Below are 18,474 nucleotides of genomic sequence, written 5' to 3'. Positions count from 1 at the left end.
TCTTTGCCTGCGACCCTGTAGGACAGGATGAGCGGCTACAGATAATGGATGGATGGATTTAATGGTGCTCTCTGGGATATTCAAAGTTTGGGATATTTTTTATGACCCAACCCTGATCTATGCTTCTCCACAACTTTGTCTCTGACCTGTTTGGAGGCTTCTTGGTTTTCATGTTGCTTGCTTAATAGTGTAGCACAGTCAGGGTCCTTCCAGAACAGGTTGATTTATACAGGCATCATGTGACAGATCATGTGACACTTTGATTGCACATAGGTGAATTTTAATCAACTAATTATGTGACTTATGAAGTGAATTGGGGCGGCACGGTGGTGTAGTGGTTAGCGCTGTCGCCTCACAGCAAGAAGGTCCGGGTTCGAGCCCCATGGCCGGCGAGGGCCTTTCTGTGCGGAGTTTGCATGTTCTCCCCGTGTCCGCGTGGGTTTCCTCCGGGTGCTCCGGTTTCCCCCACAGTCCAAAGACATGCAGGTTAGGTTAACTGGTGACTCTAAATTGACCGTAGGTGTGAATGTGAGTGTGAATGGTTGTCTGTGTCTATGTGTCAGCCCTGTGATGACCTGGCGACTTGTCCAGGGTGTACCCCGCCTTTCGCCCGTAGTCAGCTGGGATAGGCTCCAGCTTGCCTGCGACCCTGTAGAACAGGATAAAGCGGCTACAGATAATGAGATGAGATGAAGTGAATTGGTTGGACCAGCTCTTATTTAGGGGTTTCATATGAAAGGGTGTGAATACTTCTGCACACTCCAGATTTCTGTTTTTCATCTTAATTATTGTTTGTATCACAATAAAAAAAATAATGTGTACCTTTCAAGCGGTAGGCATGTTGTCAAGTCAACTTTATTGTGTAAATCAAATGGTGCTAACCCTCCAAAAATCCATTTTAATTCCAGCTTTTAATGCGACAAAACAGGACAAACACCAAGGGGGATGAATACTTTTGCAAGGCACTGTATACTGTTCAAACTGAGCAACAGAGCATGCAACAAATTTCACTACATACACATACCATATACAGCAGAAAAGTGACAAATTAAAGGAAAACTCGTGGCTTTTTATGCTGGATAGAGCGTTTGGCATGGTTTTGTCACTCACTACAAATCAATCCATTGAAATATTCCTATTATGATGGGAGTGGTCTCTTCCAGGATGACCCCGCCCCCGTCCACATGACGCAAACATTCTCTGAATGCTTAGAGTATGAAAATGATGTAAATCATATCCTATGGCCTTCACAGTCAGCAGATCGCATTGTGACCCAACAGCTTAATAAGGCACTTGTTGGTTTTTCTTTTAATTTGTCACCCATCTAAAGGTGTCCATTTACCACAAAAAAAGGAGCCATCAGATATTATATCAAACACCTCAATGTCACTACTGGGTTGAAAAACAGTCCAAATGAAAATATCCATATATGTGCATGGAAAAGGGGAACTACAGTGTCTAAATGTAAACTTACAAGGTTTACCAAGAAGATAGGTGTGCAATGTAAAGTGCTTAAAGGGCACCTGACAGCAAAATTATGCTCTAAAATAGGTTTCTGTAATAAAACTACAAACACCACCGATCACTTTCATGATAGAACTAACCACCAACAGAACGAAACTCTTTGTGCGCAGTTCTGTCAATCTGGCCAAGCACCAACCCGCTGTCAGTGGCCACCATACAGTGGGGCAAAAAAGTATTTAGTCAGCTACCAATTGTGCAAGTTCTCCCACTTAAAAAGATGAGAGGCCTGTAATTTTCATCATAGGTACACTTCAACTATGAGAGACAGAATGGGGGGAAAGAATCCAGGAAATCACATTGTAGGATTTTTAATTAATTAATTGGTAAATTCCTCGGTAAAATAAGTATTTGGTCACCTACAAACAAGCAAGATTTCTGGCTCTCACAGACCTGTAACAACTTCTTTAAGAGGCTCCTCTGTCCTCCACTTGTTACCTGTATTAATGGCACCTGTTTGAACTCGTTATCAGTATAAAAGACACCTGTCCACAACCTCAAACAGTCACACTCCAAACTCCACTATGGCCAAGACCAAAGAGCTGTCAAAGGACACCAGAAACAAAATTGTAGACCTGCACCAGGCTGGGAAGACTGAATCTGCAATAGGTAAGCAGCTTGGTGTGAAGAAATCAACTGCGGGAGCAATTATTAGAAAATGGAAGACGTACAAGACCACTGATAATCTCCCTCGATCTGGGGCTCCACGCAAGATCTCACCCTGTGGGGTCAAAATGATCACAAGAACGGTGAGCAAAAATCCCAGAACCACACAGGGGGACCTAGTGAATGACCTGCAGAGAGCTGGGACCAAAGTAACAAAGGCTACCATCAGTAACACACTACGCTGCCAGGGACTCAAATCCTGCAGTGCCAGACGTGTCCCCCTGCTTAAGCTAGTACATGTCCGGGCCCGTCTGAAGTTTGCTAGAGAGCATTTGGATGATCCAGAAGAGGATTGGGAGAATGTCATATGGTCAGATGAAACCAAAATAGAACTTTTTGGTAAAAACTCAACTTGTCGTGTTTGGAGGAGAAAGAATGCTGAGTTGCATCCAAAGAACACCATACCTACTGTGAAGCATGGGGGTGGAAACATCATGCTTTTGGGCTGTTTTTCTGCAAAGGAACCAGGACGACTGATCCGTGTAAAGGAAAGAATAAATGGGGCCATGTATCATGAGATTTTGATTGAAAACCTCCTTCCATCAGCAAGGGCATTGAAGATGAAACGTGGCTGGGTCTTTCAGCATGACAGTGATCCCAAACACACCGCCCGGGCAACGAAGGAGTGGCTTCGTAAGAAGCATTTCAAGGTCCTGGAGTGGCCTAGCCAGTCTCCAGATCTCAACCCCACAGAAAATCTTTGGAGGGAGTTGAAAGTCCGTGTTGCCCAGCGACAGCCCCAAAACATCACTGCTCTAGAGGAGATCTGCATGGAGGAATGGGCCAAAATACCAGCAACAGTGTGTGAAAACCTTGTGAAGACTTACAGAAAACGTTTGACCTCTGTCATTGCCAACAAAGGGTATATAACAAAGTATTGAGATGAACTTTTGTTATTGACCAAATACTTATTTTCCACCATAATTTGCAAATAAATTCTTTAAAAATCAGACAATGTGATTTTCTGGATTTTTTTCTCATTCTGTCTCTCATAGTTGAGGTATACCTATGATGAAAATTACAGGCCTCTCTCATCTTTTTAAATGGGAGAACTTGCACAATTGGTGGCTGACTAAATACTTTTTTGCCCCACTGTATTTGCCGTGACGTCACATGCAGAACGACTGCTCGGCCTTCAAGGCAGCTATGGCCGACGAAACAGAGCGATTTTCTGACCAGTCTTCAGAAACTGAGGCCCTTTTTGAGGTTGACACTGGACATGTCGGATTACATGAAGACGAAGCAGTGAGTGGCATTTTGCCTTATCGTTTTGAGCCGTATCTGGACGATTTGCCTGCAGAATGCGAGATTTCCGACTCGGACACAGAATACATGTGAATAATACCTCAGACTTCATTCAATCTGTAATTTGTGACAATATAACAGGATTACTACATATAATAAATATTTGAGTATCTTTCATTATATTTTCGTGACCAAAGGCTCTGTATACAGTTCAGTAAAGTTGGAAAGATATTGGCAGATTCGAAATTCCGGGATCAATAACTCTTAAGTGAAACGTTGTTAAAACACAAAACACGCATGTTTTCAACCGTAGTAAGATAGACAACGAGCTACAACCTAACTTTCATCAAAACGAGCCATCCTCGGAGCCACACCAACAACATTAGTGTTTACATGCAGCCGACTGTGAGAGAAGCGCACAGGGACCGTCTACAAAGTGCAACACCGAAAAGAGACATTACAAAAAATATTCAATAACTTCACTATGATACAGTGTAGTGTCACCAAACTCACTACACACTTCATTGGTCTCCTACAGATTACACTACAACACTTGGTTTGAAAGAAAGGCATTTTTCATAATTTCTGGGAATTTTTATTAGGAATATTAATCAATAACTTCCCTATGATACAAGTGTAGTGTAATCTGTAGGAGACCAATGAAGTGTGTAGTGAGTTTGGTGACACTACACTGTATCATAGTGAAGTTCTCATCTCATCTCATTATCTCATGGCGCTTTATCCTGTTCTACAGGGTCGCAGGCAAGCTGGAGCCTATCCCAGCTGACTACGGGCGAAAGGCGGGGTACACCCTGGACAAGTCGCCAGGTCATCACAGGGCTGACACATAGACACAGACAACCATTCACACTCACATTCACACCTACGGTCAATTTAGAGTCACCAGTTAACCTAACCTGCATGTCTTTGGACTGTGGGGGAAACCGGAGCACCCGGAGGAAACCCACGCAGACACGGGGAGAACATGCAAACTCCACACAGAAAGGCCCTCGCCGGCCCCGGGGCTCGAACCCAGGACCTTCTTGCTGTGAGGCGACAGCGCTAACCACTACACCACCGTGCCGCCTCATAGTGAAGTTATTGAATATTTTTTGTAATGTCTCTTTTTGGTGTTGCACTTTGTAGACGGTCCCTGTGCGCTGCTCTCACAGCCGGCTGCACATAAACACTAATGTTGTTGGTGTGGCTCCGAGGATGGCTCGTTTTGATGAAAGTTAGGTTGTAGCTCGTTGTCTATCTTACTACGGTTGAAAATATGCGTGTTTTGACAACGTTTCACTTAAGAGTTATTGATCCCGGAAGTTCGAATCTGCCAATATCTTTACAACTTTACTGAACTCTGTATACTATAATATTATGTACATGTGAATAATACTTCAGACTTCATTCAATCTGTAATTTGTGATGATATAACAGGATTACTGCATATAATAATTTGGGAGTATCTTTCATTATATTTTCATGACCAAAGGCTCTGTATACTACATGTAAATAAAACCTCGTACTTCGTTCAATCTGGTCATGTTCATGAAATTCCTACTTTACGCTAATATCGTCGGTGATTGGAAATTTTAAATGATAGACTGATTTTATACACAAAGCTATCCTGACGACATTTCCTCCCAAGATACGGTCTGTTTTCAAATGAAAATATCATTTTGTTGTTATAAATATTGATACTTACACAAACAGTTCCCGTGTCCGGTGCACTTTGTTTTGCCCGCTCTTCGCCAGGGCCGCGTTAACCCTTGCCGAGGCCCTGGGCAGACACACCCCCAAGGCCCCACCCCCGCCTGTTGTCAACTGTGCTCAGCAAATTCACCCCCTCAGACGTGCCTGTCTATAAGGCCAAGTTTACATTAGACCGTATCTGTCTCGTTTTCTTCGCGGATGCACTGTCCGTTTACATTAAACCGCCTGGAAACGCCGGGAAACGGGAATCCGCCAGCATCCACGTATTCAATCCAGATCGTGTCAGCTCCGGTGCTGTGTAAACATTCAGAATACGCAGATACGCTGTGCTGAGCTCTAGCTGGCATCTCATTGGACAACGTCACTGTGACATCCACCTTCCTGATTCGCTGGCGTTGGTCATGTGACGCGACTGCTGAAAAACGGCGCAGACTTCCGCCTTGTATCACCTTTCATTAAAGAGTATAAAAGTATGAAAATACTGCAAATACTGATGCAAATACTGCCCATTGTGTAGTTATGATTGTCTTTAGGCTTGCCATCCTTCCACTTGCAAGTGGTAAGTGATATGCGCTGGGATCACACACACAGCGGCTCAGTCCCGAATCGTGGCTTGTGCACTTCACTCGCGTGCTCTGTGAGCTGCGCAGGGCCGGAGTGCGCACCCTCCAGAGGGCACTCGCTGTTCAGGGCGGAGTGATTTGGAGCGCAGGATGCCTGCGGAGCCGAGCGTATCCGTGTATTGGCGTTGCTGTGTGCACGCAAATCGTGTATTGGTGTTGCTGTGTGCACACTAATCGTTTTAAAAACGTTAATCTGATGATCCGCTGATACGGTCTAATGTAAACATGGGCTAAGGTGGGGTTTACATTAGACCGTATCAGCGGATCATCAGATTAACGTTTTTAAAACGATTAACATGCACACAGCAACACCAATACACGATTTGCCTGCACACAGCAACGCCAATACACGGATACGCTCGGCTCCACAGGCATCCTGCGCTCCAAATCACTCCACCCTGAACAGCGAGTGCCCTCTGGAGGGTGCGCACTCCGGCCCTGCGCAGCTCACAGAGCGTGCGAGTGGAGCGCACAAGCAGTGATTTGAGACTGAGCCACTGTGTGTGTGATCTCAGTGCATATCACTTACCACTTGCAAGTGGAAGGATGGCAAGCCTAAAGACAATCATAACTACACAATGGGCAGTATTTGCATCAGTATTTGCAGTATTTTCATACTTTTATACTCTTTAATGAAAGGTGATACAAGGCGGAAGTCCGCGCCGTTTTTCAGCAGTCGCGTCACATGACCAACGCCAGCGAATCAGGAAGGTGGATGTCACAGTGACGTTGTCCAATGACGACGCCAGCTAGAGCTCAGCACAGCGTATCCGCGTATTCTGAATGTTTACACAGCACCGGACCAGACACGATCTGGATTGAATGCGTGGACGCTGGCGGATTCCCGTTTCCCGGCGTTTCCAGGCGTTTTAATGTAAACGGACAGTGCATCCGCGAAGAAAACGAGACAGATACGGTCTAATGTAAACTTGGCCTAACTAGACACAGAAACTTAAATAATGACAGTGGCACAATTAGAAATACTATTGAACGATAAAACTTTATATCCATCATCACCTATTTAATCGAGAAAAAGCAATGGTGAAATAGGCAATTGCATGGTGAAAAAATCCATCAGACATCACGATTAACAAGTCTGGTTAACTAAAGTTTAGCCTCAAGAAGCCTTTGAATGAGTGAGTCAATGAACAACATGTCAAGAACATGACCCAGGCCTACAACAGTTTCTGTAGTATTCAGTACAAGAACATTCATTTGGTACAGTATATAACCGTTCGTTTTCATTTTGGAATCCAGGCGACTTTTAACTTGTGAAAACAAAGAGCGATAACAAAGAAAGAAAAATATCTTGCTTCTCAGAAATAAATCTCAAAATGTTAGGCTGTGTGAAACATTTCATCCTTTCACACACGTAATGTCCCAAACAGCAGTGGCACACAGCTTTGCGCATTCAGTTTGACAGCCATGGGTCAACTTACAAAGGCACTTTCCTACTTTTCTGGAAAGCGAAGTCATTAATTAAATCATTGAACTCAACCTGGCGTAGCGTGTGAAGACATGGTGGACAGCGATCATATTGACAGTGACGGGTGATTTATGCGACGGGACAAGGTGGGCTTCCTTACGGGTGGCAAAATGCATCAAAAATGTTATCAATATGATCAAAACTTCTGAAAATATCATTTCATATTTTCCGATCTCGCTACCTCCGAGGCCCCCTAGTGGCCGAGGCCCTGGGCAGCTGCCCATGAAGCCCATTAGGATAACGCGTCCTTGCTCTTCGCGTCTGATGGGATCCTTGGGAAAGGTATACAGACTATACCCGGCTTCCCTGGTGTAGGAGCAAAATCCAGCCACACAACGAGCAGGCATATTCACCAAAATAAACGACTCAGACGCAAAAATATTCACTTGCAAAGCACTGGTGAACAACGAGAAGTTGAGAAAATGTCTGTCAGCGGTTCTGCATGTGACGTCATATCCGCCTTCTTCCTCGGCCATGGGTTGGCTCGCCATGACACCGATTTATCTGCGTGGCGGGCCATTCAAAACCATGTTTGTTACTATTCTGTCGCGCAATGTGTGAAGTAAATATGTCATTTTATTCAACTCAATATGGCTGAAATTAACAAATTAACATGCTGTCAGGTGCACTTTAAGTCTACACAGTTTCCCATGTACACTAGAGGGCCTGAAACACTTTTACCAGTGCCACACACACACTACCCCAGGTATTTCTTGTCAGTGATGGCTGCTCCTTAACCCTCTGGGGTCTGAGGGTATTTTCTGGCACTCTAATGATTTTGGTATGCTCTGATTTTGTTGTCAATTTCAACAAATCTAAGTAGTATTATCAAAGTCATATGACTTTTTTGTATTCAGCACAAGTTCAGCTATGATAATATCTATGTAGTATGCATGTCATAATTGCACTTTAAAAAAATCACAGATAAACCAATATGTTGTAATAAAAACAATTTTAGAACTGTGTTGGAATGTGTGGGGGGAAAAACATGACCTTACCCATTGTGACGAACCATTTTGGTCACTTGAGGTGATTCTGTTCAATCTTAGGAATGTATCAAGCACAAAAACCTAAATCTGCTCTGTTGATTTGGACAATTAACTGGCCATCAAAACAATTTATGTCCTATTGTTTTGGGATAAAGGGTTGGCAGTGGGAGGGGTAGTCAATGAGAAGGGTAAAAATTTCCATTCCATTCAATGAGAAGAGTGAAAAGCCCTCCCATCAGGTTAAGCCCATGTTTACATTAGACCGTATCAGCGGATCATCAGATTAACGTTTTTAAAACGATTAGTGTGCACACAGCAACACCAATACACGATTTGCGTGCACACAGCAATACCAATACACGGATACGCTTGGCTCCGCAGGCATCCTGTGCTCCAAATCACTCCGCCCTGAACAGCGAGTGCCCTCTGGAGGGTGCGCACTCCGGCCTTGCGCAGCTCACACAGCGCGCGAGTGAAGTGCACAAGCCACGATTTGGGACTGAGCCGCTGTGTGTGTGATCCCAGCGCATATCACTTACTACTTGCAAGTGGAAGGATGGCAAGCCTAAAGACAATCATAACTACACAATGGGCAGTATTTGCATCAGTATTTGCAGTATTTTCATACTTTTATACTCTTTAATGAAAGGTGATACAAGGCGGAAGTCCGCGCCGTTTTTCAGCAGTCGCGTCACATGACCAACGCCAGCGAATCAGGAAGGTGGATGTCACAGTGACGTTGTCCAATGAGACGCCAGCTAGAGCTCAGCACAGCGTATCCGCGTATTCTGAATGTTTACACAGCACCGGAGCTGACACGATCTGGATTGAATACGTGGACGCTGGCGGATTCCCGTTTCCCGGCGTTTCCAGGCGGTTTAATGTAAACGGACAGTGCATCCGCGAAGAAAACGAGACAGATACGGTCTAATGTAAACATAGCCTAAGTCACAATGGGTAAGGCAATGTTTTTTCACACATTCCAACACAGTTCTAAAACTGCTTTTTTACAACAGCTTTATTTATCTGGTATTTGACTTTATTTTGGAATTTGACTCTATTCAGTGTGTCTTGAAATGAACTCTTGTACTATTTTACTTAGTTCAGAGCCACAACCAACTCTGTTACACAATTACTCTGTAATTTTGCTCCCATTCCAACACCAAATTTTACCCTCAAAACTCAAAATAGAGCAAAATTAACTGTTTTTGAGGAAAATACTTTTAACTCTGGAAAAATTGCTCAGTAATTTTTTCCTGTGTATGCACTACAGCGCACACTATCAACCAATCTGCTCATAATAAATAGGAGAAATATTTACACTGACCCGAGTTGATATTTCACTGGATCGAGTCAAAGTTAAAAAAAAAAAAAAAGACACTGCTCACCATCAGTTCTCAAGATTGAATTGATTCACTGTCCTGAAATTGAATCGCTGTACTGAATCATCCGAAGCGCATAAAATCCGCCTGCCATCTCGCAACAAGTTTTACCTCCAAATAGCTCAAACTATGTCTTAGATTTTATCCTTTTTACGGTGGCCATTCCCACCGCGAAAGAGAAACCAATCGAAACCGAAAGAGTGAAAGTGATTATCATGCCGTGACCACGTGAATAGTCTTTTATGAATGCATAAGTGTACGCTCAGCGCTCCGGTGTGACCAAGTAAGGTGACAAGTTTTATGTTTCATCTAATTTAGGTAATTTCAAAGCTATCATATTATTTGGCAGTGGGCACATAGGAAAATGTGAAGTATAAAGTGTGTTAATATGTTTATATGATAAAAACCTCGCAAAGATATTTATCTAAATACATGACCTACTTATTCTAAACCTGCCAAGCTTCGCTGGCAAAGCTCTTGACCCCAGAGGGTTAATAAATGGGCTAGAATGATTGTATATAAGAATAAACCAGCTACTTTCAGCAATTCTTTACCCATGGATGTACTTGATCAAATAGCCAGTGATTGCAGATACAGGGTATGTGTAGCGAATAAACAAGTGGCAAAACTAACAGAGACAGGAGTGTATGCACGATAGCAAGATACATGACTTGATAAAATATATGTATGCTATCTCTATCCTAACAATAACTTGTGTCAAGCCAACCAAAACCTGGTTTTGATTTGGTTCGGGTGAACAACAGAAAAGGGCAAAAGTGGAAAAAATTACTGATGATATGGATTTGGACAGGACTAAAATCCCAGAGATACTTTGGTACTGATTATATTACCCAACCTCCCTGTGGAAAACAAATCCAATCCCAAGGGTTTTAATGCATCATAAAAATGGAACAAGATACATGAATAGTGATGTGCATCTACATGTATCTATATATGCCCGTATGATTTATGAGTATTAAGAACGTCCATAAATAAAGCTAAATTGTGACGGAGTCTAACAAGGCTTAGTGTAATGGTGTGTCACTGGATGAGTGTAATCCAATGCCCAGTGATGAGTAGAAAGGATTCTCCATATTCCGTCTTATCTAAATGAAAGGCATGTGTGTGCATTTTTATGACCGTGATGTTTGACATCCTTTCCTCTCTATAGCTATGAATAAAGACGAGTGGGACCCTGAGTTTCTGAAAGCCATCCCCATCATGAAGACCCGCAGCGGCATGCAGTTCTCCTGCGCCTCACCGAGCCACAGCAGCCCAGAAAACGTGTGTGAGGTCTGGGTGTGTAATAGTGACGGCTATGTAGGCCAAGTGTGCGTGCTGAGTATCAGGGCTGAGCCTACAGTAGAGGCCTGTATCGCCGTCTGCTCTGCACGGATCATCTGCATCGCAGCTGTGCCCGGACTCAAGAGCAGGTCTGCTTGCATAGAACTCCTCACATATACTGCACTTTTAGTTAGAGTTTAGTTAGAGTCTAGTGCTTAGACAGGACTTTAAGTGGTAAAGTTGACATTTTCAGCACAAATAACTAAATAAATAAAAGTGGGATGGTGTGTTGTGTATGTGAATACATTAAAACGACACACAGTGCAAATGTGGTACAAGCTATGCAATCTCTTTTAAAGGTAGACTGCCTTTCAGATGTTTCACATTTAGGTTGTAAAAAAATTTTCCCTGACACCCAATTATTTTTATTTAGTGGACCGAAAGCTACTGAATTCGAATCACAGACTTACAATTTTATTACTTTTTTCCTAAAAGACCAATTAATGAATTTTGGGCCACATGGCCCTAAATTCTCTGCTATTTTTTCCTGCTTCACCATGACCCAATTCAAGATACTGCATCATGCATGACGTGGTAGGCTTTCCCCGTTCACACAAGGCATTCTGGGATACAAATTTGAAACAGGAAAGAACAATGGAGGACGTGAGTGTACGAATGAAACATGAAAGACGGACTACAGTAACGGAAAGTGAGAAGAAAAGACGTTGCGAAAGAAAGGAAACGCAGGACCAAACTAATAAATATCGGCAGAACACCTCGGTGTGATCAGCTGTTCGTTTAGCGACAGAATGATGGAACTGTCAGTGCACAGTTAAGTTAAACCTGTAGATGACAGTAATGCAACACTGTGGATGCCAGCTGCCATAAAACCCAAAAGAAGGAGGTGGTGGTAAACCTTTCGCATGCGCACACGGACTTCCTCTGTCTGCTTGACTTCGCAAAGCGAGTAATTTCATGCACATTATTTGCTCGGGAATCCCCTCAAATTAAATAACTTCCCAGCCACAGAATGGCCTGGGTTTTTTAAGATATTACAAAAATAAACGTATATCACCGTAGCCAAATTTCAGAGGGAACTAAATTCCACCAATTTTATGAAATCGAAAGGCCGTCTACTTTTAAGTAACCGTTACATTGCATTGAAAATAAGTGTGAGCATGAATGAATAGTTTGATATGCTTTTTCAAATGATAGAACATTGTTAACTAGAAAGGGACTCGGTAGAGTGTACATCTCCGCCAAGCCAAATATTTGGATTTGCATTAAAATCTAATCAGTTGCTAATTGTAATGATTATCATAACTATACCTGCTTTTTGATCAACTTTGTTAATCACTTTCCTTTCACTGAACTAGTAAATACACAGTGATGTAAAAAAGGTTATGATCAGGACAAGTGAATTTAAAAAGTTCATGTCGAGCCCTGAATATATGTAAAAAGAAAAACACGCTGTCCTATAACTGAAAACCGCAAAGCCCTCTGTCCTGAAGACTTTTTCACGGTCAGGACTCCTTCTATAAATGTTACATTCATATTTTTGTTCGGAAACAAACACTACACCATATCTACAGTTCTGTGTTTTATTTTTTACCTTCGCCAAGGAAGTTATGTTTTCGGTAGCGTTTGTTTGTTTGCCTGTTAGCAACATTACGGAAAAAGTTATGAACGGATTGCTCTGAAATTTTTTCCAGAGGTGTGACCGGGCACAAGTAACAATCCATTAAATTTTGGCGGTGATCCGGATCACCGTCTGGATCCCGGAATTTTTTAAAGGATTCTTGGCGGAGGTCTGCACTCTCCGAGTGCTTTTCTAGTTTGTTTGTTTGTTCATGGATCCACATGCATATCCAGATTTGCATCAAAATCTAATCAGTTGTTCTTTCGCCCATAGCCCACATTTCATCAAAATTTCATCAAAATCAGTTCAATACTTTTTGAGTTATGTTGGGAACAGACAAACAAATGGAGGCAAAAAGATAACCTTCTCCAACAAAATTGGTGGAGGTAATAAAAGGGCTATGCTTGTGATATCAGACTTTGCTAATACAGAGACTAGCATTGGGAAAATAAAACTACTCTGTTGCTGGACTTAAGTCTGGATTTAAAGCATCTATAATTGACTTGAGTTTTTCTTTCATCTAATACTTTTGACTTTTACTCCATTGCAGTTGAAAAGTCTCTACTTCCTACTCAGTACATTGCTCTATAATCATTTGAAAATTCATTATGTAACTTTATAGCATCAGCTAGCGTCAGTGAGTCAATCTAAATTCCTAACAAATGAAAACTTCACACAAGAATCAGACCTAATACCCATCACTGCAATTTAGCTGTTGCTACATACATGTTGTATTTATCAAGGCAGTTTATATTGTGACAGCTATATATTAGCATTCAAGTTAGTAATCATTATGCTTGCTAACACTTGAGAGATTAGGAGTAAATTAGCCTAAGCTAATGTTTTCCAACATTCCTAGGTTCCTTGGTGAAAGCAGTCCGAATTTGTCATCAGTAATTTAAATCAGTGTGTGATTTCACGCAGTAATTGTTTTCTTTTCTGAATCTTTCTTGTACATTTTGTATTAGCATTCAGCTAGCAAACTATTATCATGCTAGCAAACATGTGAGAGACTTGGAATAAAGGTGATGATTAGTCTAAGCTTATGTTTCCCCACATTCCGTATTTCCTTGGTGAAAGTGGCACTAATTTACCATCAGTTACTAAAATCAGACATTTTTTTTCTTTTGTAAGTAGTTCTTGTTGACAGTTTGGGTTTGCAGTTGACTTGCAGTTTGGGGGGGCTGATGTCTGCGACATTTATGTAATACTTTACTGAACTTGAATAAAATCTTTTGGTAGCTACAGTTGTGGTCAGAAGTTTACATACAGTGACATGAATGTCATCTTGGATATGAATGTCATGGCAATATTTGGGCTTTCAGTAATTTCTTTGAACTGTTCTTTTTCTGTGGCTGAATGATTGTACAGCATACATCTTTAATTAAAAAAAAAGCTAGAATTTGGTGCACAAGTTTTAATTTTCTTTGGGTTTTTTTGGAAATCAACACAGGGTCAAAATTATACATACAGCACACCTAATATTTGGGTAAAATGTCTCTTCGCAAGATTCACCTTGACCAAACGTTTTTGTTTACCATGAACAAGTAGAATTGGTAGACTTCAGTTAAATTTTTTTTCTTGGCATGACTCTACTTATAAGCACGGTCCATATATTTTCAATAGGGTTGAAGTCAGGACTTGTTTTAATCTTAATGCTAGCCTGCTTTATCCTCCACAACCAGCTCTGATGCGTGTTTGGGTTTATTGTCCTGTTGTAACTCCCAAGTTGTGTTCAAGTTTCTAATGGTTTATGCTGAAGAATTCTGAGGTAGTCTTCCTTCTTCGTTATTCCATCCACTTTGTGCAATGAACCAGTTCCACTGGCAGCAAAACAGCCCCAGAGCATGATGATCCTACCACCACCAGCAGCTGGTACAATGTCCCTCTGTACATGGTGGTCATTGTGACCAAACTACTCAATCTTTGTCACATCTGACCATACAGCTTTCCTCCAGAAGGCTTTTTCTTTGTCCGTGTGGTCAGCTTCAAACTTTCGTTAAGCTTGAAGGTGTCAATTTTGGAGCAGGGGGTTATTTCTTGGATAGCAGCCTCTTAGTCCATAGTGATCTGAACTGCCGACAGTGATCCATCAGCTTCCAGTTCATGGCAGGGCTGTGCCATGGTGGTTCCCAGGTTGTTCCTGACCATCCAAACCAATTTCCTTTCAGCTGAGGGTGACAGTTTGGGTTTTCTTGAAGCAAAGTGGCTTGGCAAAGTGACTCCACCTCACAATAACTTGGATACAATTGTTTGAACTGATCTTGGAATTTGTAGTTGTTTAGAAATGGCTCTAAGAGACATTCCGGAGATATGTACATCGGCGATCCTCTTTCTCAGATCTGCACTGAGCTCCTTGGACTTTCCCATTTTACTGTGTTGGTCAATCCAATGAGTGCTGTAAACAAACCCTTTTTATGAAGGCACAGAGAAGCTACCAGCTGTAGTCAATCATGATCACTAACAGGAAGTTAAGAGACCTCGGCCTTGGCAAGATGAGAGACATTTTGGAAGTTTCAGCACCTCTGAATTCATAATCTAAGTGAGCGTATGTAAATTTTCGATCTTGTATGTATATTTTTGACCCTGTGTTGATTTCAGAAAACCCAAAGAAAATTAAAACTTGTGCACCAAATTCTAGTGGGGTTTTTTTTATTAAAGATGTATGCTGTACAATCATTCAGCCACAGAAAAAGAACAGTTCAAAGAAATTACTGAAAGCCCAAATATTGCCATGACATTCATATCCAAGATGACATTCATGTCACTATATGTAAACTTCTGACCACAACTGTAGATAGTTTGCTGGTTTTCTTTTTACAGCAGAGTAATAAGTAATAATATAAACTAAGCAAAAAATGAAATGATGAGACAAAACTCATTTGCACAAACTGTACTCATGTGCATATCTGTGTAATTAGCATTTCCATTTAGTTGTTGGGGGGGGGGGGGGGGGGGGTTGGTTTTTTTCCCCCTGAAAGAAGTAAATACAGTCTGCTGTAGTGTTTTTTATATTGCTTATCATGCTTCTAAAGTTTGGGCCACAAAGAGGAACAGCGTAAAATTAACCGCTGGAAGAATGCTCCTTTCCAATTTTCTTTGTATTTACATTCAGTGCCTTCTACAGGACCCTTCTGCCACTGAGATCTCAATCTTGTTTGACTAGTACCTTGTAGAAATAAATTAATCAATAAACAAAGCCAATATATGTGATGTCTGATATTTTACACAATTTTTAAATTTTATTTTATTTATTTGCCCCTCAGGGAGCGTGTGGAATCGAGGCACTTGGCCCCTGTGGCTCCATCTGAGTCCGAGTCACCTTTGGCTCCTTCTGTCCAACCTCAGCTCCACATCTCCATCTCTCGCTCCTCTCCAGAGCTCAGCGATCCTCCTGCTCCCACAGCACCTGAACTAGGGCCCTTTGAAAGCGACGACTCGGATGATGAAGACTCACCGAGCCCCTCGTCCACGCTGCAGAGCCAAGCGTCACATTCCACGATCTCGTCCAGCTATGGCAGTGAGTCATGCAAATTCATGCAATGATCTTTTTTTAGTTTTGTTTTTATAGAAATGGGTTCCATCTGTCCATCTGTCCACCCAGTCACGTTTTCGTTTCCGGGCTACACAAAAATTGTGAACCCTTTAGAATTTTCTATATTTCTGCATAAATATGACCTAAAACCTCATCAGATTTTCACACAAGTCCTAAAAGTAGATAAAGAGAACCCAGTTAAACAAATGAGACAGCAATATTATACTTGGTCATTTATTTATTGAGGAAAATGATCCAATATTACATATCTGTGAGTGGAAAAAGTATGTGAACCTCTAGGATTAGCAGTTAGTTTGAAGGTGAAATTAGATTCAGGTGTTTTCAATCAATGGTATGACAATCAGGTGTGAGTGGGCACCCTGTTTTATTTAAAGAACAGGGATCTATCAAAGTCTGATCTTCACAACACATGTTTGTGGAAGTGTATCATGGCACGAACAAAGGAGATTTCTGAGGACCTCAGAAAAAGTGGTGTTGATGCTCATCAGGCTGGAAAAGGTTACAAAACCATCTCTAAAGAGTTTGGACTCCACCAATCCACAGTCAGACAGATTGTGTACAAATGGAGGAAATTCAAGACCATTGTTACCCTCCCCAGGAGTGGTCGACCAACGAAGATCACTCCAAGAGCAAGGTGTGTAATAGTCAGTGAGGTCACAAAGGACCCCAGGGTAACTTCTAAGCAACTGAAGGCCTCTCTCACATTGGCTAATGTTCATGAGTCCACCATCAAGAGAACCCTGAACAACAATGGTGTCCATGGCAGGGTTGCAAAGAGAAAGCCACTGCTCTCCAAAAAGAACATTGCTGCTCATCTGCAGTTTGCTAAAGATCACGTGGACAAGCCAGAAGGCTACTGGAAAAATGTTTTGTGGATGGATGAGACCAAAATAGAATTTTTGGTTTAAATGAGAAGCATTATGTTTGGAGAAAGGAAAACACTGCATTCCAGCATAAGAACCTTATCCCATCTGTGAAACATGGTGGTGGTAGTATCATAGTTTGGGCCTGTTTTGCTGCATCTTGGCCAGGACGGCTTGCCATCATTGATGGAACAATGAATTCTGAATTATACCAGAGAATTCTTTTTTTTTTTTTTTTTTTTTTAGATATTTTTTGGGCTTTTTGCACCTTTATTGGATAGGACAGTGTAGAGACAGGAAATGAGCGGGAGAGAGAGAGACGGGAAGGGATCGGGAAATGACCTCGGGCCGGAATCGAACCCGGGTCGCCCGCATTCATGGTATGGCGCCTTAACCACCTGAGCCACGACGCCCCCATACCAGAGAATTCTAAAGGAAAATATCAGGACATCTGTCCATGAACTGAATCTCAAGGTAAGGTGGGTCATGCAGCAAGGCAACGACCCTGAGCACACAAGTCATTCTTCCAAAGAATGGTTAAAGAAGAATAAAGTTAATGTTTTGGAATGGCCAAGTCAAAGTCCTGACCTTAATCCAATTGAAATGTTGTGGAAGGACCTGAAGCGAGCAGTTCATGTGAGGAAACCCACCAACATCCCAGAGTTGAAGCTGTTCTGTATGGAGGAATGGGCTAAAATTCTTCCAAGCCGATGTGCAGGACTGATCAACAGTCACTGGAAGTGTTTATTTGCAGTTATTTCTGCATAAGGGGGTCACACCAGATACTGAAAGCAAAGGTTCGCATACTTTTGCCACTCACAGATATGTAATATTGGATCATTTTCCTCAATAAATAAATGACCAAGTATAATATTTTTGTCTCATTTGTTTAACTGGGTTCTCTTTATCTACTTTTAGGACTTGTGTGAAAATCTGATGATGTTTTAGGTCATATTTATGCAGAAATATAGAAAATTCTAAAGGGTTCACAAACTTTCAAGCACCACTGTAACTGCATTTGGCTAACTGCTTTAGCTGTGGTGATCTTGCCCTGTGATTAAACTAGTATAGTATAGAATAGTATAGTAGCAGCAGGTTTAAATTTGGATTTCAAAACAGAGTGGATATAAAAACGCGGGATGGTGGTGTAGTGGTTAGCATTGTCGCCTCACAGCAAGAAGGTTCTGGGTTCGAACCTCTCGGCCGATGGGGGCCTTTGTGTGTGGAGTTTGCACTTTCTCCCTGTTTCTGCGTGGGTTTCCTCCGGGTGCTCCGGTTTTCCCCACAGTAAAAATACCCAGCCACTGGGGTTGCAGACACCAGTGCATACTTAGTGCCTCGATAGATTGGGGAGGGTTGCGTCAGGAAGGGCATTCAATGTATAACTTACAGTATGACAAATACACATATGATCTGCTGTGGTGACCCCTAACGGAAGCAGACGAAAGAAGATGTTGAAGACATGCAGTATTGTGCAAAAGTCGGTCTTAGGCACCCTGGTTTTTTT

At 42.0% G+C, this 18,474-nt stretch overlaps 1 protein-coding gene across 2 annotated transcripts in view; it reads left to right on the top strand.

Annotated features, from left to right (window-relative positions):
* Positions 1-18,474, top strand: part of LOC132888082 (rho guanine nucleotide exchange factor 17-like) — a 318,980-nt gene that overhangs the window by 268,485 nt on the left and 32,021 nt on the right. For both annotated transcript variants that reach the window (XM_060924044.1, XM_060924045.1), the window contains 2 exons: positions 10,797-11,058; positions 15,815-16,068. In XM_060924044.1, the coding sequence (XP_060780027.1) occupies positions 10,797-11,058; positions 15,815-16,068 (516 nt within the window). The remainder of the gene's footprint in view (positions 1-10,796; positions 11,059-15,814; positions 16,069-18,474) is intronic.

This window comes from Neoarius graeffei, chromosome 6 (genome assembly GCF_027579695.1).
Source record: "Neoarius graeffei isolate fNeoGra1 chromosome 6, fNeoGra1.pri, whole genome shotgun sequence".
Lineage (NCBI taxonomy): Eukaryota > Metazoa > Chordata > Actinopteri > Siluriformes > Ariidae > Neoarius > Neoarius graeffei.
This window is presented reverse-complemented; position numbering and strand designations above follow the sequence as displayed.